The sequence below is a fragment of the Enhydra lutris genome, unplaced genomic scaffold (assembly GCF_002288905.1).
Source record: "Enhydra lutris kenyoni isolate GAN:26980312 unplaced genomic scaffold, ASM228890v2 scaffoldscaffold90, whole genome shotgun sequence".
Lineage (NCBI taxonomy): Eukaryota > Metazoa > Chordata > Mammalia > Carnivora > Mustelidae > Enhydra > Enhydra lutris.
In genome coordinates this window covers 5,336,261-5,361,573 of record NW_019154174.1, presented here as the reverse complement: position 1 = coordinate 5,361,573, position 25,313 = coordinate 5,336,261, and the positions used below count along the sequence as shown (strand labels likewise).

At 47.2% G+C, this 25,313-nt stretch overlaps 1 protein-coding gene across 2 annotated transcripts; it reads left to right on the top strand.

Moving 5' to 3' along the window:
* The first annotated feature begins 478 nt into the window (after positions 1-478).
* LOC111162217 (eukaryotic translation initiation factor 3 subunit C) lies at positions 479-21,709 on the top strand. Of its 2 annotated transcripts, none has more exons than XM_022526457.1 (21): positions 479-537; positions 668-807; positions 2,737-2,802; positions 2,904-3,093; positions 3,659-3,784; positions 4,014-4,068; positions 4,197-4,306; positions 4,705-4,832; positions 11,088-11,247; positions 11,617-11,720; positions 12,173-12,314; positions 12,505-12,630; positions 12,968-13,061; positions 13,830-14,020; positions 14,232-14,456; positions 18,871-19,234; positions 20,693-20,852; positions 20,941-21,006; positions 21,096-21,183; positions 21,276-21,438; positions 21,536-21,709. In XM_022526457.1, exons 2-21 carry the CDS (start codon positions 707-709, stop codon positions 21,616-21,618), a joined length of 2,742 nt encoding a protein of 913 aa, XP_022382165.1. In that variant the 5' UTR covers positions 479-537; positions 668-706; the 3' UTR covers positions 21,619-21,709. The 2 variants fall into 2 exon arrangements, with proteins under 2 accessions (XP_022382165.1, XP_022382166.1); XM_022526458.1 differs by having other exon boundaries at positions 524-585.
* The last annotated feature ends 3,604 nt before the right edge of the window (positions 21,710-25,313 follow it).

Below are 25,313 nucleotides of genomic sequence, written 5' to 3'. Positions count from 1 at the left end.
GTTTGCTCTAAGCCTAGCTCCAAAACCTAGCAGCTTATCAGCGTTACGTGGGAGTTTTTTTAAAAAAGTAGACTCCTTGGGTGCCTGGGTGGCTCAGCTGGTTGAGCGACTGCCTTTGGCTCAGGTCATGATCCCAGACTTCGGGATCGAGTCCCACATCGGGCTCCCAGCTCCTTGGGGAGTCTGCTTCTCCCTCTGACCTCCTCCTCTCTCATGCTCTCTCTCACTCATTCTCTCTCAAATAAATAAATAAAATCTTTAAAAAAAAAAATAAAAGTAGACTCCTCGCCCTGAATTTCTGATTCCGCAGGTCGTGGGTGAGGCTGGGTATAAACGTCGACAGTCGGCTTTGAGACTCTCCAGGCTCCGCCCTGCCTGCCACACCTGTCCCCGCCCCTGCGTGGCGCAAAGACCACAGGAAATTGTAGTCGCGGATATAGTTCGTCAGCGTCTCCCGGAAGTGACGTAAGGACCCGTCTTCCCTTTTCTCGTGTTTCCGTCGTTCCGGCTGCACGGTGTGACTCCCGAGCTCCGGCGGTGTGTATTTCTTGGGCCTTGTCCTTTGAGGAGGGGACGCAGATCGGGGTACTTGTGGGGACGATGGGAGGTGGGGGTCGGGAAGTGGCGACCTTGGCCCCTTCTTGTCGTGATTCCGGCTCTCCCGCAGGTCCGGCTGCGCCCGCCGAAGCCCCTCAGCGCCGTCGCCATGTCGCGGTTTTTCACCACCGGTTCGGACAGTGAGTCCGAGTCGTCTCTGTCGGGGGAGGAGCTCGTGACCAAACCCGTCGGGGGTAACTACGGCAAACAGTGAGTGGGGGGACCTGCGCCGTGGTGACCACTCGGGGAGTGCGCGGTTCACCAGGCTCCGGAAGGCCGAGTATGTGATAGGGAATGGAGGTGGGGGCGACGATGAGGTTCGCAAGGACGCGGCGAGACCGGGTTCTGAGGATTTCGAGAGTTGAAGGGACCATAGGATTGTCGAAGGGACAACCTTCACGCTTCAGGGTGCTATGAATGTGGGAGTTCATCCTCCGGGTGCGAGGGGATAGAGTCGGAAGAGATTTCCCACTGGCGGGGTCTGTTGCATCAGCTTCCTAATTGGCCTGCATGTCCACAGGCTCTGTACCACCCCTCCTCCGCTCGGCATCGGACTCCGAAAGCCCTAGTTACTCTTACCACCAAAAAATCCTGCTCACAAAAAAATCCAAAGTGCTCACTTGGGATTTGGGATCTGCTGGATGTGGCTCTAAAGCCCAGCCACCTGGTACTTTTCGGCTGGCTCACCATCATCTATTATTAACTTCTCTTTGATACTCACTTAAATACCCATCCTCTGGGGCGCCTGGGTGGCTCAGTAGGTTAAGCGTCTACGTTTGGCTCCAGTCCTGATCCCAGGGTGCTGGGATCCAGCTCCACATGGGGCTCCCTATTCATCGAGGACTCTGCTAATCCTTTTTCCTCCCCTGCTTGTGCATGTGCTCTGTGTCAAATAAATAGATAAGAATCTTAAAAACAAAGAAATACTCTTCTCCTATCTCTGTAAATTGAAATGCTTTTCACTTTCTGAAACAGTGCAATGTTTCAGGAACTTCTTGCCATTTGCACCTTTTCTGTATCCCATGCCACTGTTTAATAATACATATAAATACACACATGTGCTCACCCAAATAGAATTTTATATTATTGCCACAATCAGAAAACCAACATCGCTTTTTCTAAAATACAAAATAATTGGAAAATGAATAAAATGAAATGAATGGAGATATGTTGCTATCTGAATGTTGTCTGTGGTCTAGTGTCTCTTCTTTCTTTCTTTATTTATTTTTAAAGATTTTGTTTATTTATTTGACAGACAGAGATCCTGAGTAGACAGAGGCAGGCAGAGAGAGAAGGGGAAGCAGGCTCCCTGCTAATCAGAGCCCGATGTGGGGCTCAATCCCAGGACCCTGCGATCATGACCTGAGCCAAAAGCAGAGGCTTAAACCCGCTGAGCCACCCAACTGCCCCTAGTCTCTCCTTTTTTTTTTTTTTTTTTTAAAGATTTTATTTATTTATTTGTCAGAGAGAGAGAGAGGGAGAGAGAGCAAGCACAGGCAGACAGAATGGCAGGCAGAGGCAGAGGGAGAAGCAGGCTCCCTGATGAGCAAGGAGCCCGATGTGGGACTCGATCCCAGGACGCTGGGATCATGACCTGAGCCGAAGGCAGCCGCTTAACCAACTGAGCCACCCAGGCGTCCCTAGTCTCTCCTTTTTAAAGAAAAATGCCAATAATAGAAGTTCTAAAGCCCTTAGGACTTTCTCTTTACCCTTGGCTTCTCATACACTCTGGGAAACGTTGGTTTCTATGATCTAATTCAAGTACCACCTTCTTAAAGCCTTTTCCATTCTAGCTGAAGTACCCTTTTTTCTTGACTTCTTTTAGTACTTGGGTACTCGTGTTTTCATGTAATTAGTTTTCTGACTTAGTAAGTAAATACCTGTGTTTATTTTTGTGAGGGTGGAGATGGGCATCTTTGTATATGCAACAGTGTTTGATAAAACGGGCATACGTGAAGTAGGCTTAGATGATTGAGTTGTGTATGACATGGTTTTGAAGAGGAAGCATCAAGGGTGAGCATCAAGTAGGATGGCCTGAGTAATTCCAGTCTTTCTGCCCCATCTGAGAAGGGAACTAGAGATCACTTGAAAAGACTGGAGCAAGGAAGAGCAGTTAATGGTCTCTGTTTTTTCAAATAGGCCATTGTTGCTGAGTGAGGATGAAGAAGATACCAAGAGAGTTGTCCGAAGTGCCAAGGACAAGAGGTGAGGCCATGGGGAGGCCAGATGGTGGGGAATCTCTGTAGCAGTGAGGGTTTTCTGGTGTTGGTGGGCATGTCCAATGTGGTTTTGGGCTCCCAACCCAGGTTTGAGGAGCTGACCAACCTCATCCGGACCATCCGTAATGCCATGAAGATTCGGGATGTCACAAAGTGCCTGGAAGAGTTTGAACTCCTGGGAAAAGCATATGGGAAGGCCAAGAGCATTGTGGACAAGGAAGGTGTCCCCCGGTTCTATATCCGCATCCTGGCTGATCTGGAGGACTATCTTAATGAGGTGTGATTTCTGTGGGTGAGGGAGGATCCAGAGGGGATTGTGGACCTGGGGCCTGCTCCTAACCCACTTCTGGGGGGTCCTCTCTCCTCTTGCTGTACATACGGTACTTCCTGGGGCCTGAGAAAAAGAGTGGTGAAGCAAAGAGAGGGACGTTTTTTGGCCAAGAATTTTAACCATAATTACTTTCATATTCTTACTTGTGTTTTTTTTTTTCTTTTGGTCATGATACACAAAGGATTTTTTTTTTTTTAAGATTTTTATTTACTTATTTGACAGACAGAGATCACAAGTAGGCAGAGAGGCAGGCAGAGAGAGAGGAAGGGAAGCAGGCTCCCTGCTGAGCAGAGAGCCTGATGCGGGGCTCGATCCCAGGACCCTGGGGTCATGACCTGAGCCGAAGGCAGAGGCTTTAACCCACTGAGCTCCCTAGGTGCCCCACAAAGAAGCTTTTAAAAAATAAGTTAAATACAGTCGGTAGACAGTACAGATGGTATACAGATAGCAAAACTCATGGTTGTGATGAGTCTGACATTCCCTGTTCTTTCTTCCGTGTACTGTCCTTTAGCTATGGGAAGATAAGGAAGGGAAGAAGAAAATGAACAAGAACAATGCCAAGGCCCTGAGCACCCTGCGCCAGAAGATCCGAAAATACAACCGAGATTTTGAGTCCCATATTACAAATTACAAGCAGGTGGGGATGCTAGAGGCAGACTTTCTGAACTATGGGGACAGTAACCATCCCCCCCCCACCGCCCGCCCCAAGCAAGACAGAAGGGCATTTGCAAATGGAAGGCATGCCTGGAGAAGGAATCAGGACATGTCTCCAGAGGACATGTCTCCAGGGTGGAGGGGGAGGACAGTGTGGAAGGAGCGGTGTTTGGTAGGCATCCTTAGTTATTCTCACGTCTCCCTTGATTAAGAACCCTGAGCAGTCTGCAGACGAAGACGCCGAGAAGAATGAGGAGGATTCAGAAGGTGAGGGGTGGGGGCCCTCCCTGAGAAGGGTTACTAGTGCACAGTGATTCTCTTGGCATGCTTTCTTGGTTGCCCTCCGCCTCGCTCTTCACCACTCTGACTCTCTTCTCTGTCCTTCCCGCCCCCAGGCTCTTCGGATGAGGATGAGGATGAGGATGGAGTCAGCGCTGCAGCTTTCCTGAAGAAGAAATCAGAAGCTCCTTCTGGAGAGAGTCGCAAATTCCTCAAAAAGATGGAGGTAAGAGCCAGGGCGGGACTACGAAGGGCGATTTGCCTGCCATGGACCATTTTCAGGTTCCTGGGGAGAAGAAGACTCACAGAGTCCTAGGCTTGGGAGGGGTGGGGTTTAGTGAAGTCTGGTTTGAGACCAGGCTTCGTCTTGGGTTAGAGCACGGAGCAACCCGGAACCTGGAGCACTGGATTCAGGGCCACGGTCTGCCCCAGCAGGAGCTCTCTGTCCCTGGAGCAAGTCCTCACTTCTCTCTGGGGTTGGTGGTCTACTCCAGCTCTTCATATGCTGGTCCATGAATATCTACTCTTGTTTTGCTCCTGAAAATCTCTGGAACTTGGGTCAGCAGGGAGACCAGTCAGTCTCCCCATCTTTTTCCTGCTGATCCTCTCTCTTCCTTCTCTAAGGATGATGACGAGGATTCAGAAGATTCAGAAGATGACGAGGACTGGGACACGGGTTCCACGTCTTCTGATTCTGACTCAGAGGAGGAAGAAGGGAAGCAGACCGTGCTGGCCTCACGATTCCTGAAAAAGTAAGAAATCAGTGGTGCCTTGGGCCACAGTGGGAAGCAGTCACCTGGAGGGTGATTGCTTCTTCCTTGCAGTGTTTTTGGGTTGTCCAGGCCAACAGAGGGGTCTTGGGCAAGTATGTGGGGTGGCTGTGGTCACAAAGCTAGTGTGTTCTGAGGATGGGATTCGAAGGTCCCAAAGTCCTTTAACCGTGAGATGACTCACCGCACACGCGGTGTAAGTGTCTTACGGGCACTAGCTAGCTGCGCGCGGTGTCGGACAGTCTGCTTTCCTTCTCGTCTTCTGTTTTCTCATCTGTAGAATGAGGTTTACCTGCCCCTGGCTCCGAGGAGAGCTGAGAGTGGTGTGTCGGGCAGCAGCTCAGCCGAGGACCGACCAGCAGCATGGCTGCTCTTCTCAGCTTCCCGGGAACACTCTGGGAGCTGGGCAGGAGTCTGATTTGGACTCTGGTTCCAGCCCTTAGTCCTTCAGTAGCTGGTCAGCTTTGCTAAGTTACTTAACCCTCATCATGGTCTTCCGTGTCTTCCTTTGGAGTCGAGGTGATGCCTATCCCTGTGTGCCCCACAGCGGTCCAGTATCAAGCCCATTGATAACAGTGCTGCTGCTTATGGGAACTGTTGCTGTTGTGTCCTGTTTTCAAAAGTTGGGGTTATGTTGCTTCAGAAGGTCGTGAGTTCCCGGGCCCTAGAAAGGACTAGGCAAAGGCATTTTGTTGAAAAGCATTTTTTGTTTTGTGCTTCACTTAACTGGTAAAGCCCAGGAAGCGTATGTATTTGATGTATGTGTGTTTATAACGCCTCTGATGCCACACGTGTGGGGTTTTTTTCCTCACAGCTGCCGGTTCTCCAACTCTCCGGACACCAACGTGGTATTCAACAGGCAGTTCAGTTCTGCAGCAACCCAGAGTTAACCACAGACCCCACAGGTTAAGGGCGTAGTCCTACGAGACCACCACCACCTCAGAAGCCAGTGGCAAGTCCCAAGTTTGGCTCCTGTACTTCTGACCAACCAGCTATAAATTCAGAGTTTCCAGAAACCCCTCCTCAGTTTCAGTAGTTCGCTAGAACAACCCATAGTACTCGGGAAAGTTCTTTACTTGTAATTACCCACTTATTTTAAAGGGCTGTGAAGGGTACAACTCAGGAACAGCCAAACGGAAGAGATGCGCAGGACAGGATGTGGAAGAACAGGCCCAGAGCTTCCATTCCCTTTCTGGGTACTCCACACTCCCAGCACCTCAGTGTGTTTTTACCAACTGGGAAGCTTTCCAAACTTCATCGTTTAGGGATGTGTATGGCATTTTATTACATAGGCATGAGTGAGTGAGTCATTGCTCCTTGGCGATTAGCTCAGTCTCCAGCCCTTACTTCCCACCTAGTGGTGGTGGTGAGGCTGAAAGTTCCTAACCTCTATAATCATGCCCTGGTCTTTCTGGCAGTCCACCCCCTCCCTTTCTCTGGGCAACCACTATCTAGATAAGTTTGCTTTTTCCAGAATTTCATGTAAATGCAACCACACAGTTACTTGATTGGGAGGGATTTGGCTTTTTTCACTCAGAGTAATTAAGGTTAATCCTATCTTCTATTTTGTCACTCGCTTTTTTCTACTTTTTTTTTTTTTAATTAACATGTCATGTATTATTTGCCCCAGAGGTACAGGTCTGTGAATCGGCAGGCTTATACATTTCACAGCACTTAACCGTAACACATAGCCTCCCCAATGTCCATCACCCAGCCACCCTCTCCCTCTCCCTCCCCAACCCTCAGTTTGTTTTGTGAGATTAAGAGTCTCATGGTTTGTCCCCCTCCCCATCCCATCTTGTTTCATTTTTTCCTTCCCTACCCCCCACAATGCCCTGCCCTGCCTCTCAAATTGCTTTTTTCTACCTTTTTTTTTTTTTTAAAGATTGGTTTATTTATTTATTTGACAGACAGAGATCACAAGTAGACAGGCAGGCAGAGAGAGAGGAGGAAGCAGGCTCTCTGCAGAGCAGAGAGCCCGATGCGAGGCTCGATCCCAGGACCCCGGGATCATGACCTGAGCCAAAGGCAGAGGCTTTAACCCACTGAGCCACCCAGGCGCCCCACTTTTTTCTACCTTTTAAACCATTTCTAGATTATATACTTTTGTCTCCTCTTACTAAGTGTGTTTCCCTCCACTGGTTTGGTAGTTATATTTTATCCTTTTAGAGTTACCCTTGATTTATATTTTTAGCCTGTGAAATTTTATTTTGTATACCTAATGAACAAAATCTAAAATTAGGTTGAGTTAAAATTCCAGTTGACAGAAGTTGGGTTAACCTTGAGATTCTCAAAGGTCTTTGACATTGCGTTTGAGTTTATGTCAACGAATAATTCAGAAACGCTATTTTTTACTTGAGTCACAAGACCAGTTTTTAAGGTTGATTTCCAGCCAAAATGAAAGCAAGATTTATATAAAAGGAAAAAGAACAAGGAGAGAGAAATCACAGATGGTATGGGAACAGTGAATTTTGATTGCACGTTTTTTTTCTCATTAGCTATCTAAGCCAACCGGGGTTGGTGTTAGTTGTTAATGGGTTTTCTAGAAGCATGACCGTCTGTTTCCATAATGTCTGCCAGGATCCTTTTTCAGCATCTCCATAGTAAATCAGTCTCTACCCTTTTCCTCATCAGATTTTCTCAGCTTTCGTTTTTTGGTTAAAACAAGCACATGAATGAGTTTAAATCAAGAGCTTCTATCTCTTTTTGGCATACAGTAAGGCTGTCTAGCAACATTAAGGCACCTGGACATTAGGTAGTAGGTTTGGCAGAAAATATGAGGCCAATCACAGATATTATCAGAAACATTATAGTCTATGTTCTATTTAGTTTTTGAATCAGGATAAGCCTATCTATGGGAATGCCTTAGAGAATCAGTGAACTTTTAAATGAAGTGGATTTTTTTCCTTTTTTCAAGTGGCTTTTTTCTTTAGCACCCAAGCCTGGGGGAGGGGCAAAGGGAGAGGGAGAAGCTTACTCCCTGCCAAGCTTGATCCCAGGATTCCAGGATCATGACCTGAGCCAAAGGCAGTTGCTTAATCAACTGAGCCACCCAGGAGCCCCTCAAGTAGCTTTTTTCTTAATTGACATACTTTTCCAAAGTATCCAAATACCATCAGATGTTCTTCATTGTACATCTTTATTATTGTCTTGGCTGCTTTATTATAGTTTTTATTTAGGGTTAACTAATTTTTAGCTAAGGAAGTTATTAATGTGAGTTTGGGGCTAAAATGTTGATTTAATTTGCTGTGTGGACATTAGAGGTAAATTACAGATCGGACATTAATGTTTCCAATGTTTCCTGTAGTTGGGGTAGGAAGTCTTTTTTTTTTTTTTTTTTTTTAAGATTTTATTTATTTATTTGACAGAGAGATCACAAGTAGGCAGAGAGGCAGGCGGGGGGTGGGGGAGGCAGGCTCCCTGCTGAGCAGAGAGCCTGATTCGGGGCTGGATCCCAGGACCCTGAGATCATGACCTGAGCCGAAGGCAGCGGCTTAACCCACTGAGCCACCCAGGTGCCCCTGGGGTAGGAAGTCTTAAGTACAATCTGATGAAATCTAGTGTCTTGGATCCTTTCTGATAAATGACCACGTTATTCTCTTAATCGAATGTGAGTGTTGGGTCACCACCTTCGGTGTTCTGAGGGTGAAATCTGAAGCTGGCCCCTGCACGTGGAGGGCAGGGAGAGACCAAAGAAAGAGGCAGACATCTCCACGTGGGCAGCAGCAGGTTCTGTAAGCAAGGGAGCTAACAGGCGAGACTTGTCTTGGAAGGTGCCAAGGCTAGTCCATCTCTGCACCCGCCACAGGAATCCTACAAGTTTATACAGAGCTTGTAACGGGGTAGTGTCACATACACAGTCCAGAAGTCTGGTCTTAACACGTTACTCACAGGGCTGTGTTCTTGAACCGGCCCCCAGAGTGGGAATGGTGGGCAGACCGTACGTTGCAAGGATGGGGAGAAGGTAAGGGGTCTCCCGTTATCCAGGGTCAGCTCGAGGGTTGCCCGGCAGTTATGTCCTCTCGATGCCCTTCACCAGTGAACAATCACGATTTTTTTGAGACTGAGATAATATTTAACTGTTGATACAGTGAGCAAGATTCTTTTGAAACTTCGATAATATTTAACTGTTGATAACGTAGACAGTGGAGAAAAAAGGCAAAAAAGATTACTGCAAAAGGAGTGAAAGAGAAAGAAGACACATAATTTTAAAATGTAAGTCTGTTGTCTCGGTAATGAACCTTGATTTGAAGGCGTGTTGGAGGAAGTCATATACCCCCAGTAGCATGACTGTGGGATTCACAGACATGCTGCCCACTTCTAAGAGTTACTGGCTTCTGAAGGCGTGTGTGTGTGTGTGTGTGCGTGTGTGTGTGTGTGTGTGTGAGAGAGAGAGAGAGAGAGAGAGAACCTCAGAATGAATCTGGTGGGACTGGATGTCCAAACTGTTAGGATCCTAAGCAGGAGCGCATAGGGACTCTAGATCAGTAGTTGTTGTTAAGAGGGTGTGGAATGATCCTTTCCAGTGTAGTTTTAGGGCTGACTTATATTGGTGTCTCTTAATACCTTTTGACTCTTGGCTTTGTATTTAAAAAGAAGTGTATTTGGTGATACCCCGTTGGTGAAGTAGCTTTGCATCAGTTGGATTTATAACTGAGAGAGCATAAACGTTAGTTTTCTAATTTCTAACAAGATGTGAATATACGAAGGTATAATCTTTCATATCAGAGAGGTCAAGCCAAATTTGTCTTCCAACTAGAATTTCATAGGGTGAGAGGGGCACCTGGCTGTCTCAGTGGATGGAGTGTGCAACTCTTGATGTCGGGGTTATGAGTTCGAGCCCCATGTTGGGTGTAGAGATTACTTAAAAATGAAATCTTTATAAAAGAGGGGGGATTTCATAGGTTGAGAGTTCATTGTGTTTTTGAAGTGTTAATCCTTAGGGCTAGGAGTAAAATTTTAGGCCTGGAAAGATTAAGTTCCTTTGAAATTTAAGCAACATTGATTTTAAAATAGCATTATGTTTTTGGGGTTTTTTTTTTTTTAAGATTTTATTTATTTATTTGTCAGAGAGCACAAACAGGCAAAGTGGCAGGCAGAGGCTGAGAGAGAAGCAGGCTCCCCACTGAGCAAGGAGCCCGATGTGGGACTCGATTCCAGGACTGTGGGATCATGACCTGAGCGGAAGGCAGCGGATTAACCAACTGAGCCACCCAGGCGTCCCATAAAATAGCATTATGGTTTTTGATCTTAAAGGTTTAGGGATATGACCAAGAGGTTTCAGTTTAATGAACATACTTTGTGTGTTTGCAAAGGATTTTACCTATAAAGGGAGTTTTTGTCATTAAAAAGAGAGCGTTGCTATAGTATAGGGAGAAAACCCGCAAGCTGTCAAGTTCTGGCATCCTTTAGCAAGCCGGAAAGTGATCCATCTGGCAAATTTATAAATTACTACTAAAATAGTCAGATCTTTTAAGCAGTTAAAATGAAAGGTATTTGTAGATATTTAAGTGGCAGTTGAAGAGAAATATAATTTGACTATCTGTTAAGTTTGGAAAGATTTGTTCATCAGTATTTATGAAAGTTTGAGATAATTTGTTTCTGTTGTTGGGCTTGTATTTCATTACATAGTATTAAAGCGTGGAGATGGTTTCAGACACGAAGTGGCCTGAGACTGCTTTGGGATAGCCGGTGGTCTTTTTTGCTTTTGGGGGGGAATTTTGTTGTCTTGAACAGTTGTTTTTTAAATTCAGAATTTAGTTTAATTCTCCATAAGTGGGGAGCATTCAGTCTGGGAACAACAAATATTTTTACGCTAATTTCAAACTGGTTAGTTGTTGGCTAGTGAGAAGATTAGATAGAGCAACTAGTATTAAAGAACAACAGTGTCTCATGAATATAGTTTCCTCCGGGAGACCTGGGAGGTTAGCTTTGGGGCAACATGGCAGGCTGTCCACAGTGAGCGGGCTGGCCCCTCTACCTTATTAGACCAGGAAGATTTTCTTAGTGAGTATGATGTGGTCACAGGCCTTGGTTAGTTCTCAGCCAGGTTCACATGCTTGATAGTCCTTGCTTTGGCTATGGTTACAGTTAACTTTAGTTCACTCTCATCGAATATAACTTGAATATAACTTGAATATAACCAGGGCTTGATGGAGAAAAAAAGAGAAGTTCATGAGAAGAAGAAGCCTCAGAGGTAGAGTAGGACTGGTCTTTCATCTTCTCCCATGCTGGCAGGGCTCCCACCACAGAAGAGGACAAGAAGGCGGCTGAGAAGAAACGGGAGGACAAAGCCAAGAAGAAACACGATAGGAAATCTAAGCGCCTGGATGAGGAGGAGGAAGACAATGAAGGCGGGGAGTGGGAAAGGGTCCGCGGTGGAGTGCCCCTCGTTAAGGTAAAGGCTTTAGTGTTTTGTGTTTTTTTTGTGTTTGCCTTTTTTTTTTTTTTTTTAAAGGATTTATTTGAGAGGGCATGTACATGTGCTTGAGTGGGGAAAGGGGCACAGGAGAGAATCTTCAAGCAGACTCCTCGTTGAGTGCAGATCCTGGTGCAGGGTCGAGTCCATGACCCAAGCCGAAACTAAGAGCCAGACACTTAACTGACTGGGCCACCCAGTTTAATACTAAACTGGGCTTTAGTATTCAAATGAATTGGGAAACCATTTGGAGGAGCACACAGGGGCCCCCCTGGTTGGTTTGGGAGAAAAGTGAGGGCAAGAATCGGTTTATATCAGCTTGCACATGATAGGACATGTGTTACCTAGGAGAAGCCAAAAATGTTTGCCAAGGGAACCGAGATCACCCACGCTGTTGTCATCAAGAAATTGAACGAGATCCTACAGGCACGAGGCAAGAAGGGAACGGATCGGTAAGATTCGTGGGCCTGGACTGTGGGATTACAGGGTGAATGTTCTTTTTCTCTAAAACATGGATGGAGGTTGATGGGGAAATAGCACTGTTTGGGAAGATCTGTGTGTGGCTGCCATTGAAGGAATGGTGTACTTGGAACATACCAGTCTGCTCTGTACTCTCCCTTTGATCTTAAACCAGTCACTTAAACTTTGGGGATTATTTTCCCATCTGCAGAATGGGAATACTCACTTTTTTAAATTATTTGGTAACTGGAGGGAATAGCAGATTGTTAGCATTATTGCTGCTTCTGTTTGGAATTTATAAAGGAGAAGCAAGTAGGCAGGTGGTGAGGATAGTGGGGTAGTGGGAATGACCGCTGCCTTGCTTGTCTAAAGAGGGCATGCTGTGTGACAGGATGAGGTTTTTTGATTTGTCTCTGATGCCTCACCCCTTTCTTTTCCCCTCCAGGGCAGCCCAGATTGAACTGCTGCAGCTGCTGGTACAGATTGCATCTGAAAACAACCTGGGAGAGGGTGTTATAGTCAAGATCAAGTTCAATATCATCGCCTCTCTCTATGACTACAACCCAAACCTGGCCACGTACATGAAGGTGAGGGCAATGAAGAGGAGCGTCCCAGAGCTGAGCTAGTTGGGGTGGGGGTGGGGGGGTCCTGCCTGGTGTTTTAAAACTCAAGGGCTGTGGAAGCGGTCTTGGTAGTTGAAGACCCCATGGATTCCTGGTTAAGAGTCTCTGTTTCTCCCACCTTCACACCCCTGACTGCCATCTGCTCTCTTGACAGCCTGAGATGTGGCAGAAGTGCCTGGACTGCATCAATGAGCTGATGGACATCCTGTTTGCAAACCCCAACATCTTTGTTGGAGAGAACATTCTGGAGGAGAGTGAGAACCTGCACAATGTTGACCAGGTAAAGACATAAATTGGCGGGGGGTTGGAGGGTAGGACCTGGGTGGCTCAGATGGTTAAGCATCTGCCTTTAGCTCAGGTCATGATCTCCAGGTCCTGATATCGAGCCCCACATTGGATTCCCAGCTCAGCAGGGTCTGCTTCTCCCTCTGCCTCTCCCTCTGCTTATGTTCTGTCTCTCTCAAATGAATAAATAAAACCTTTAAAAAAAAAAAGAAAGAAAGAAATTGGAGGCTAATTGGAGGTGTCTGCTGATGAAGGCTCAGTGGAGACAGAAGAGTCACAGTCTGGCACTGATTCTGGGCTAATTTATTGCTCCTCCTTGCCTTCTTGTTCAGCCACTGCGTGTCCGTGGCTGTATCCTAACCCTCGTGGAACGAATGGATGAAGAATTTACCAAAATAATGCAAAATACCGATCCTCACTCCCAAGGTAAGCTTGGGCAAGCGTGGGCATCAGTGAGAGGGAAAGTGCAGGGAATAAAACAAAGGGTTTCACTGACAATGTCTGGGGGGCCAGCCCTTCCCTTGCCCCAGCATTCACATGAAGGGCCTGGGAAGATGCTAGGCCCCATTCCCATAGCTTCTGATTCAGTAGGTTGGGGGTGGGGGCCCCCTAAATTTTGCATTTCTTACACGTTCCCTGGTGATGCTGCTGTTTGTGGACTACACTTTGAGAATTGTTGGGGTCTGGCCTGAGTCCGCTCTGCTTGTTTGGCTTGGATCAGAGGCATTTGGGGTGGGGGTATATAGAATGCCCGCACAGGCCATCAGGCGCATAGTGATGAACAAGGCAGCTGGAGGCTGGAGCTTACATTCCGGTTCTGGAGAAAGACAGTTAAACAAGTAGATAAAACGAGGCAATTACAGATAATGTGAAGCCTGCGTTAGGAATTTAAATAGGGACCTGTGTTAGAGACGGGATGGCCACTGTGGATAATGCTTGAAGGAAGCATCTTAAGGTGGGGCCATTTGAAGTAAGATCTGAATGAGGAGGAGGAGTTAATCAGGGCAGGAAGTAGCAGAAGAGCTCACCGGACAGGAACAGAAAGTGGGTGTCCAGGGAGGGGATGGTGTTTTCAGGGCACGGTGAGGAGACTGCTGGTGGGTACAGAAGTCACGTGGAGGTAGCTGGCTTGATGGGGATGGACGATGGGGGCAGCCAGGTGCCCGCTAAGTGGAGGGGGGCTCTCCCTGCCAGAGTACGTGGAGCACCTGAAGGATGAGGCGCAGGTGTGCGCCATCATCGAGCGGGTGCAGCGCTACCTGGAGGAGAAGGGCACCACCGAGGAGATCTGTCGCGTCTACTTGAGACGCATCCTCCACACCTACTACAAGTTTGATTACAAGGCTCACCAGCGGCAGCTCACCCCCCCTGAGGGCTCCTCAAAGGTGAGTCTTGTGGACCTGTCCCAGAGGAGAGGGAGGTGTCTGTGCCAATGTAACAGCGGATCTGATTATGGGAATTCTTGGAGGCAGAGCGGGGAGGGACGCGGGCAGGGACGGGAACAAGGCTGGACAGAGCTGAAGCCTGAGCCGTGCCTGAGCTGCTCAGGGAGGTCTCCGCTGAGTCTCCCAACGGCACCCTGCCCTGCCCCCCCAGTCTGAGCAAGACCAGGCGGAGAACGAGGGTGAGGACTCGGCTGTGCTGATGGAGAGGCTGTGCAAGTACATCTACGCCAAGGACCGCACGGACCGCATCCGCACGTGTGCCATCCTTTGCCACATCTACCACCACGCCCTGCACTCGCGCTGGTACCAGGCCCGGGACCTCATGCTCATGAGCCATCTGCAGGACAACATCCAGCACGCCGACCCGCCGGTGCAGGTAAGATGGGAACGGGCCGCTCTGGCCCTGGTGGCGAAGGGAAGACCGGGCCAGGCCCCTGTCCTTTGGGCATACTGGCTCAACCAGATTAGCTACCTGTCTGGCTGGTGGAGAAATGAGCGGACACCCAGATGCCTGGTGTCTCTGATCCTCCTGCCCGTTCGCATGTGGGGGCCTGTTCTGAAGCCACTGGAGGCTCATGTTTATGATCCCTACTGTGTGTCTAGTTGAGGAACATAAGAGAGCTCTTATTTTAGAAGGTGAGAGAAATCTTAACAAGTTATTAAATTAAGGAAAGCACGGGCCTAGGTGCAGTGCGGTATGTTGGGACAGGACTGTGGGACCGCTGTGTTGTGGCAGTGTGGTGGGCACGTTGTCATATGGGAGCGTTGCAGCCGCGCCAATAGGCAGGTCCTGTAAATGCGTTTGGAACAATAAAACAATCTTGGTGTGTATAATAGTACATGTTAACCTGCAAATCTGAGGGGGACCCACGTGATGGTGGTTTTTAAACAGCATTCGAATTTGTCCTGTCTTAGTCCAGTGCATGGATTTATCTCAAGTTCTTGATCTCTGTTCCTCTTGATAGGCTTCTGGTCTGTTTCCAGTGTGGGGCTGTCATAAACGGCTGTACATTTCCTCTTGGGTGAATGGTTAAGAGTAGGATCAAAGTGTAGGTGTGTGTCTGGTTTCATAAGAAACCCAAAAATGGTCACATCACTTTACACTCCTCCCGGAATGTGTGCGTATTATACTCCTTGTTGATACCTGGCATTGTCGATCTTTCTAATTTAAGCCACGTTGGTTGTTTAATGGTGTCTCCTTGTGGTGTTGGTTCATAGTTCCCTGATAACCCCTGAAACTGACTGCTTTTTATTCTAATCTGACATTTGTCAGACAAATGTTTTTCAAATATTTTTTTTCCTGTGTGTGTTCTGCCTATTCATTTTTAACACCATGTCTTGTGGTATAGTCTAATATAACAGGTTTTTTTTTGGTTTTTCGTTTTTTTTGTTGTTTTTTTTTTTAAAGATTTATTTATTTGACAGACAGAGATCACAAGTAGGCAGAGAGGCAAGCAGAGACAGAGGGGAGAAGCAGGCTCCCTGCAGAGCAGAGAGCCAGATGCAGGGCTCGATCCCAGGACCCTGGGATGATGACCTGAGCCGAAGGCAGAGGCTTTAACCCACTGAGCCACCCAGGCGCCCCTTGAAAGTTCTTAAAGGCTTTCACGTTTAGATCTATGGTTTTGATACATGGTATGAAGTCAGGGTCAAAGATGTTCTTTCCCCATCTATTGTTTTGGTGACTTTGTGGAAAACCACATGAAAAAAACCATATGGCCTCATAATTGTAAGTGTATTTTTGTTCTGTTCTGTTCTGTTCCATTCATTCATCTCTGTGTCTTTGTGCCAGTCCCACACTGGCTCGATTACTCTGACCGTAAGTCTTGAAGTCAGGTAGTATGAGTCCTTCCACCTTGTTCTTTTCTAAGAATTCTCACATCAATTTTAGAATTTTCTTGTCCTTCTCTACAAAAATGCCTGCTGGAATTCTGTGGACTCTATAAATCAATTTTGAGAGAATTAACATCTTAACAACAATCCAGTCTTCCAGTCTTATACCTTATTTCATTTTGAATTTCTCTCTGCAGTATTCTGTGGTTTTCATTGTTGAGGTATTACACATTTTTTCAGAAATTATTCCTCAAGGGTTGCCTTATCAGTTAAGCACCTGACTCTTGATTTTGGCTCCAGTCATGATCTCAGGGTCATGAGATCGAGCCCTGCATTGGGCTTTGCGGTGGGTGTGAAGCCTGCTTAAGATTCTCTCTTCTCCACCTCGGTGGCTCAGTGGGTTAAGCCTCTGCCTTCGGCTTGGGTCATGATCTCGGGGTCCTGGGATCAAGCCCTGCATCGGCCTCTCTGCTCAGCAGGGAGCCTGCTTCCCTGCCCCGCTCCCCACCTGCTTCTCTGCCTTCTTGTGATCTCTCTTCTTTTCTCTGTCAAATAAATAAATAAAATCTTTTAAAAAATAAAATAAAATAAAATTTTTTTTAAAGATTTATTTTTGGGGCGCCTGGGTGGCTCAGCGGGTTAAAGCCTCTGCCTTCAGCTCAGGTCATGATCCCGGGTGATCTCTGTCTGTCAAATAAATAAATCTTTATTTTTTTATTATTTTTTTAAAGATTTTATTTATTTATTTGACAGAGATCACAAGTAGGCAGAGAGGCAGGCAGAGAGAGAGAGAGAGGAGGAAGCAGGCTCCCTGCTGAGCAGAGAGCCCGACGTGGGGCTCGATCCCAGGACCCCGGGATCATGACCTGAGCCAAAGGCAGAGGCTTTAACCCGCTGAGCCACCCAGGCGCCCCAAAATAAAATTTTAATAAAATAAAATTTAAATAAATAAATAAAATAAAATAAATTAAATAAAATAAAATTTAAATGAAATTTTTAAAAAAATTAAAATAAAAAATAAAAAATTAAAAAAAAAATTCTCTCTCCCTCTTCCACTGTCCCCCTTCCCCCACCCCCACTTTCTCTCTCTCTTTCTCTAAAAAAAAAAAGAAAAAAATAAATTATTCCTAAATATTACGACTTTCATTGCTATTGTAAATGTTATTGTTTTTTAATCTCATTTTCAATTGTTAATAACTGATGTATAAAAATACAATTCATTTTTGTATTTGGGCCTTGAATGCATCTGTTTTGCTAAATTCACTTGTTCAGTTTCGCTTCTCTGCTGAAATTACCACATCATTTGCATACAGACAGTTTTATTACTATACTATACTAGTAATATACATATACTAGTCTATGACTTCCCTTTTTTAAAAAAAAATTTAAAAGTTTTTATTTATTTATTTGAGAGAGTGCTTGCGCACAGGCGGGAGAGAGGGGCAGAGAGGGAGAAGCAGGCTCCCTGCTGAGCTGGGAACCCCGTGCAGGGCTCGATCCCAGGACCCTGAGATCATGGCCTGAGCCAAAGGCAGAGGCGTAACGACTGAGCCACCCAAGCGCCCTTCTGTTTTTCTTTCTTTCTTGCCACGTTGCCATCACTCAAATCTCCAGTATGTAGTGCTTCACAGAAGTAGCGAGAGCAAGCATCTTGCCTCATCCCGTCTTAAGGAAGCGGTCAGCATTTTACCCTGGAGTATAATGTTAGCTGTGGTACTTTTGTAGATGCACTTTCTCAGATTGATGAAGTTCTCTTCTGATCCTAGTTAATGGAGAATTTTTGTCCTAAAATAGATGTTGAATTTTACTTAGAGCTTTTTCTGCATTAACTGAAATGATGCAGTTTTTTCTCCTTTATTGTGTTCATACGGTGAGTAACCATGATTTTGGATTTTTGTATCTGCTTTTCATTCCAGATATATGGCCTGTTTGATCATGATCTGTTATCTCTGTTCTATACAGCTGGATTTTGTGTGCTAATGTCTTTTCAGGCTCTTTGTATCTGGGTTCAGGACTGGTACTGACCTATATACTTCTATTGTCATCAATAAAGACTTTACCCCCGCCCCCCGTTAATACTATTTAAAATCTTCCCCTGTCTTCATTAGTGGCAGGTCCATATTTTCAGTTGCCTAGGCCAGAAACCTCAGTCAAACTCAATTCTTGTTTTCCTCTGACGTCCCTTGTCTCATTCCCACCCCCACCCCCACCCCCGCCACCTGTGCTCAGAGTCCGTACCTAACCACTTACCAGTTCCGCTGTTGCCCTCTGGTCAGAGCCACCGTCATCTTCCTGGTCTCTACTTCTCTCTTCCTTCAGGCTGTTCCTAATGCAGCAGCCAGGCTTAACCCTGTTAAGTTAGATGATACTTATTTTCTCAAAACCTTCCCATGGGTTCCCATCCTAGAAGCATCACTGTGGCTTACGGGGCCGTGTGCTTGCCTGTCCAGTTCATGCTCACATCTTTACAGTTCCAGCCGGATGGCTCTCCTGGTCCTGTGAGTACACCTGGCACGGTTTTCCACAGGAGCCTTTTTGCATTGACTTTTCCTTTTTTCTAGAACACTCTTCTTCCAGATACCTGCATGACTTGGTCCCTTTTTTTCTGTCAGGTTTTTATTTAAACTTACTCCCCTCAGAATGAGGCCTTCCCTAGTTACCCTGTATAAAATTGAGTTCCTGCCACCACCACACAGCTCCCTTCTTAACTCCCTCCTCTGTTTTCTTTTTCTCCTTGGCATGAGTCCCCTTCTGCATACTGTGGTTATTTTGTCCTCCGTCCCCTTATCCCTAGCACATCAGCTCCATGGAAGGACGGGGCCTTGTCGGTTTTGTTCTCTATCCCAGCCCCTAGCCTAGTGCTCAGGATCCCGGAGGTGCTCAACGTACATTTGCAGACCGGGTAGATGGCTTGCCTTGTGGCGGCCCCTTCTGAGCACCTTGCCCTTCATTCCCAGATCCTGTACAACCGCACCATGGTGCAGCTGGGCATCTGTGCTTTCCGCCAAGGCCTGACCAAGGATGCGCACAATGCCCTGCTGGACATTCAGTCGAGCGGCCGGGCCAAGGAGCTGCTGGGCCAGGGGCTGCTGCTGCGCAGCCTGCAGGAGCGCAACCAGGAGCAGGAGAAGGTGGAGCGGCGCCGGCAGGTGCCCTTCCACCTGCATATCAACCTGGAGCTGCTGGAGTGTGTCTATCTGGTGTCTGCCATGCTCCTGGAGATCCCTTACATGGCTGCGCACGAGAGTGACGCCCGCCGCCGCATGATCAGCAAGCAGTTCCATCACCAGCTGCGGGTGGGCGAGCGACAGCCCCTGCTGGGTGAGTGTGGGCCCTGCAGTGCAGCGGACTTGCTCACTCGTCCCTTAATGCCTTTTCTTTAATTTTTTTTTTAAGATTTTATTTATTTATTTGAGAGAGAACATATGTACACAAGCAGAGGGGGAAGGAGAGAGGGAGGGGGCTAAAGCAGGCTCCCTGCTGAGCCTGGAGCCTGATGCGGCGCTCGATCCCAGGATCCTGGGACCATGATCTGAGCCAAAGGCAGCCATTTAACCAACAGAGCCACCCAGGTGCCCAGAGGCTTTGTTTTATGCTAATTGGAAAATTGAGAAAGTCTGTATCTCCAGCATCGCTTAGGGCTCTCTGTCTCACTGCAGTCCCTGCCTCTTTATGACTGCCAGGGGTCAAAAGGCAGTTTCTAGTTCGGGTCTGTGCTACTGTTGGTTTTGTAGGGAAATAGTCTTTGAGCCTCTAACTTTGTCTCTTTTAAAAGTGACAGAGTAGAAGCTGATCGGAAGGGTTGTGTTCTCTTCCTTACACTTACCCTTATTCATACGTTATTCTCTGGGGCTGATCTGTTACACCTTCGAGCTTGCTCCCTGTGCTAGGGCCTGCCGTGTTCATGTTTCTTTACGCCTGCCATCCATTCCAGTCGTAAAGTTTTTTGCACTTTTGTTGTCTACTCTGAATTCCAGTTACTCTTGCTTGCCATGTTTTCTTTTCCTGGGTTGTCTTTAAAGAAAAACAAATTGAAGCAGTGATACACAGGTATGGTTAAGTCATGAAGAGGGGGGTATAAGAAGGAATGAAGTTTGGTTGATACAGTTCCAGCTGAGATACTAGAAAATTTTTTTAGGTTGGGACGCCTGGGTGTCTCCGTTGGTTAAATGTGTCCCAACTCTTGATCTTAGCTCAGGTCTCGATATCAGAGTCCTGACTTCAGCCCCCATGTTAGGCACCATGGGTATGGAGCCTACTTTAAAAACAAGAAGGAAAGAAAAATTTTTTAGGTCTAGGGAAATGAACCTCTGAGGATAGACACAATAATTGCTGTTGTTTTCAAGGGGCTCACCAATCCCCTGAAGCATGTCATAGACTGATTTAGTCTAAATAAGTGTATTTTTTTTTTTTAAAGATTTTATTTATTTGACAGAGAGAGAGATCACAAGTAGGCAGAGAGGCAGGCAGAGAGAGAGGGGAGGAAGCAGGCTCCCTGCGGAGCAGAGAGCCCTATGCGGGGCTCGATCCCAGGACCCTGGGATTATGACCCGAGCCGAAGGCAGAGGCTTTAATCCACTGAGCCACCCAGGCGCCCCTAAATAAGTATATTTTGATATTAAGTGATTTATACAATCACGTGGCTATTTAATGGAGAGCTGGGAGAGTCCCAGTCTCGTTGGTTGCTCTCCTGTCCCATGTTCCTCCTTGAGTGGTGCCTGAGGCAGGAGCCATGGTCCCATGCTTACCCCAGGCCCTGCCGTATTCCCAACCTTTCAGGTCCTCCTGAGTCAATGAGGGAACACGTGGTTGCTGCCTCCAAGGCCATGAAGATGGGCGACTGGAAGACCTGCCACAGCTTTATCATCAACGAAAAGATGAATGGCAAAGTGTGGGACCTTTTCCCAGAGGCTGACAAAGTCCGAACCATGCTGGTTAGGTGAGCAGAGAGGAGGGCCTTGGTGGGTAGGGAAGAAAAGGTCTCCTTCCCTGAAGATTTACCCCCTTTATCCTCTTCTCCTCCGCAGGAAGATTCAGGAAGAGTCACTGCGGACCTACCTCTTCACCTACAGCAGCGTCTATGACTCCATCAGGTAGGATGGGCCCTGAGATGGCAGAGGGGCCCCAGCCTTGTGGTCCAGGCTCCTGATTGCTCCCTGCTCTCTGCCTTTTTTCTCCCCAGCATGGAGACTCTGTCTGACATGTTTGAACTGGACCTGCCCACTGTGCACTCCATCATCAGCAAGATGATCATTAACGAGGAGTTGATGGTAAGGGCCAGGGCGGAAGATGGGCAGGTGGATTTGTGGGGAATTGGGAGTGGCGATCTGTGTCATGGCCGTCCTCGCCGCGCTTCCACCAGGCCTCCCTGGACCAGCCGACGCAGACGGTGGTGATGCACCGCACCGAGCCCACCGCCCAGCAGAACCTGGCCCTGCAGCTGGCGGAGAAGCTGGGCAGCCTGGTGGAGAATAATGAGCGGGTGTTCGACCATAAGCAGGGCACCTACGGTGGCTACTTCCGAGGTCAGTGGTTCTGTCCCTCTGTTCTCCCAAGGTCCTGGCCCCCTTCTCGCCTCTTTGTGGTCATTCACGGCCTCCTCCCCTTCCCTCTCCCCTGCAGACCAGAAGGACGGCTACCGGAAGAACGAGGGCTACATGCGCCGGGGCGGCTACCGCCAGCAGCAGTCTCAGACAGCCTACTGATGGCCTCGCTTCTGTGCCTCCGGCCTCTCGGTCGTAGTACAGGCCCCGAGTTATTAAAGTTCTGTTTAGAGTCGTTACAGTGCGTGCTCATCTGCATGGCGCCACAGAGGTGGGTGGGACACAGGCGTTTGCTTATTCTGTTTCTGAACTTCTACCACATGGTAGGCACAGGGCTCAGGATACGGAGATGACTTGTGCGTATCCCTGACTTAAGCGAGCCTGCTGCTCTCTGACTGTGACAGAAAATTGTAGTAGCACGTGAGAAGTTCTGCCAGGGGCTTGGACGGCAGTGGGTGCTTTGGAGTGAACTGCATAGAACGTGGAGGAATGGGCAGTGGCTGTGTAGACGAGGACGTGACTCTGGAGGGTAAATATCAGGAACACGTAATGGCGGCAGCGGCGGTGGTGGGTTGCCCTTGCCAGGGCCTGGCTGGCAGTTCTCCAGGCGGGGGAAAGGGAAAGTCAGTGTTGGCCTGTGAGAGTGTGGTCCTTGGACCGGTGTGATCTGCTGTTAGCCTGGACCTGATGAAGACAGGCAGTGTAGTGAGGAGTCAGCGCTGAGAAACACGCCGTCCCTATGACATGGAAATGTGCTCGCGTATTTCTTTTCTTTTTTTTTTTTAAAAGATTTTATTTATTTATTTGACAGACAGAGATCACAAGTAGGCAGAGAGGCAGGCAGAGAAAGAGGAAGGGAAGCTGGTGCGCTGCTTCGCAGAGAGCCCGATGCAGGGCTCTATTCCAGCACCCTGGGATCATGACCTGAGCTGAAGGCAGGGGCTTTAACCCACTGAGTCACCCAGGTGCCCCTGCTAGCGTATTTCTGATTTGTAACGTGTTTCCAAAAGTAGTGATTCCCGGGAAACTGGAGAATTTTTGTAAATGGTCCTCCACCGCACTTGAGAAGCAGGGAGGTAGGCAGAGGAGAAAGAGCAAGCGCAAAGCATGGAAAGGGTGACGGGATAGCGTGCTTGCTGTGGAGTGTGTGCGGAGGGCGTGCCGGCAGCTGGATGGGCTCGCCTCTCAGAGACTTAATGCCTTGGGCTTCTGGAAACAAAATACAGGAATGGATCCAGTTTAAAGAAGAGTCATGGAGTAGCATTGTAGACTATGGGATTGGAGGCCGGAGAGCCAACCAGAAAGTAAAAAACATCTGAAGCCAAGGTGGTTAGATCTGAGCTGAGGGAGGGGTCAAAGAGGGATGTGTGGAACCAGCTGCGGTGTCTGCGGCCAGTTGAATATGGGGGTGTAGAAGGCAAGAGCGAAAGGCCTTCCTGGGTGGGAATAAAGAGCTATGATAAGGCTGTTAACAAGAAGTACTTGGGAAGTCTCTGTTCAGGAACATACAAACAGCAGGGTCTGTGAGGCAGACCAAGAGTGTGGTTAGATGTTAAAATGTTGAGTTTGAGACCAGTTTGGGACATAAGCGAGGCAGCTGGAGATTAAGAGTTTGGATTGCATATAGGCTAAGTGGCTGTACACAAGGGGATTCCAGAACAATGATTCAAACAAAGCAGTTTACTTCTCATGTGACAGTGCAGAGGTAGGGGAGTGGTCCAGGCTTGGGGTTAAGCCGTTGTGTTCCACAAGGTCATCTAGGGACTCGGGGGTCCCACTCCCTTACTGGTCCACCATCCCCTGGGTGATGGTTCTCATCCACATGATGAAAGCTGGTGCCCCAGCCCCACATCCTTGTGCAAGCAGATGGGGGAAGAGGAAGTGGGAGGCCTGGAAACTGCGCTGATCCCATTGGCTAGTACTTAAGTCCCATATTCTTCCCATCCTGTGGGGAAATCTGAAATACTTTCGGCTGGACAGCTGTGTGAGTTCATTCAGACCTAGGGAGTCCTCGTACTAAAAGAAAGAAGGGGCAAGTGGACATTGGGAGACCTTTGTTAGTCTATCATGGAAAAGAACGGGAGATTTCGAAGTGAGTGTTTTATAAATGATTGTCAGAAATAGAGCAGTGGATAACATTTGTCAGAGCCAACGTTATCGACCACTTGTATGCTGGCGTTTTACATGCCTCACTTCATTGAATTCTCTTGAGGAAATTTCTGTTATTTCTATTTTATAAATGGGGAAACCGAGGGCCAAAACAGGTGAAGTGATTTGCCAGAGATCCCAGAACTGGGAAGTGAGGGAAATAGATGCACAACAGGGTAGCCTGATTCTGTGAGCCTGGCTTTTAACCATCAGTGCTAATTTTCCTTCTGGAAAGAGCGGCATAGAGGAGAGGGCTAAGGACTGAACTCTGAACACGTGAGTCAGGGGGTTACAGAGAGGTAGAACCAGGGAGGAGAGGCAACAGAAAGGCTGAAGAGGCTTTGCATCTCTGCTGTGCTGACTTGTACTAAATGTGGCCCATTGCATTCCTTAGCGGAAGGCAGGGCCCTTCACTGCATTGCCCACTGCCCTGGCTCCTTTTTCCCTTCTGGGGTCTATGCGTGGTAACCGCCTGATGGTTAGAGCCAGGGCTAGATAATATTTTAAGCTTTGTGGGCCACATATGACCTGTCACATACAAGTTTACTGCCTTTTCTTTTTTTCTTTTTCTTCTTTTTTTTTCTTTTTCTTTTTTTCTTTTTTTTTCTGAGAGAGAGAGAAAGCAACGGGTGGAGGTGAAGGATGGGGCAGAGGGGGAGAGAGAGAGAGAGAATATTATGCAGGCTCCATGCCCAGTTGGAGCCTGACACGGCTTGATCGCATGACCCTGAGATCATGACCTGAGCCAAAATCAAGAGTCAGACGTTTAACTAACTGAGCCGCCCAGGAGCCCCAACTTTGCTTTTGAACAGCTCTTTAGAATTAAAATCTATGCTTGGTTGATTGTACAAAAACCGTCCACAGACCAGATTTGCCCCAGTCCCTGCCCTTGATACAAAGTGATCGGTGCCCCCCAGAATTGCTCAGTAGGGCATTACCGACCAAGGCCTACAGTATGTTGGGTGTTGTTTTACCTCTGCTCTGGCATTTTGTAGGGAAGAAAACGAGATGACCTCTCCCGATGCACACCCTTCAGTTTTTGTAAAAAAACAAATTCACACGTTTTTTCCAAAAGAAAATTTTCAAAGTGTTTTTTAAAAATACCTGAAACAGTAGCTTTTGTAAGCAAAACAAAAAGTTTCAGATTTACAAATAATTTTCCAAAGAAACCTAATGTGAATTTGAGCACTTTAGATGAAATGTAGCAGTTTTTATTTAAAAAAAAAAAACAAAAACAAAAACTCAGATGCACAAAATCTTAAAAGTATCTTCCCAACAAATGCTTACACAGCAAATTTAGATGAAAAAACATTTTAAAAACAGACTCTGAAGTAACTTCCCAATGTGAGTTTGAGCTTATCTGGCTGAAACCTGATAATTGTACAAATGAGCTCAGATTCAGAAGTTCACAAAATGAACCTCTCAGGGTCAGTTAATTGTACAAATCTAGCTGAAACAGTAGTCTTCTATGAAAACAAGATTAAATTCAGGAGTTTTCAAAACTAACTTCCCTTAGAGGATCAGAAAATTTTTTGTTAAACTCCAGAAGATCATCTCAGAAATACATTCAGGCAGATCTGGGTGAAATAAGAATGAAGCAGCTTTGAAATTTAAGCTCAGATTCATAAACTATCAAAACTAACTTTGTGGGGGGGGGGGGGCGCCTGGGTGGCTCAGTGGGTTAAGCCTCTGCCTTCGGCTCGGGTCAT

Bases quoted from the DNA above. Each gene is read 5' to 3' on its own strand.
- LOC111162217 (XM_022526457.1), top strand. From the start codon at position 707: ATGTCGCGGTTTTTCACCACCGGTTCGGACAGTGAGTCCGAGTCGTCT. The intron at 4,833-11,087 runs GTAAGAAATCAG...CCATGCTGGCAG, and splicing joins GCCTCACGATTCCTGAAAAA to GGCTCCCACCACAGAAGAGG. The intron at 14,021-14,231 runs GTGAGTCTTGTG...CTGCCCCCCCAG, and splicing joins CCCCTGAGGGCTCCTCAAAG to TCTGAGCAAGACCAGGCGGA.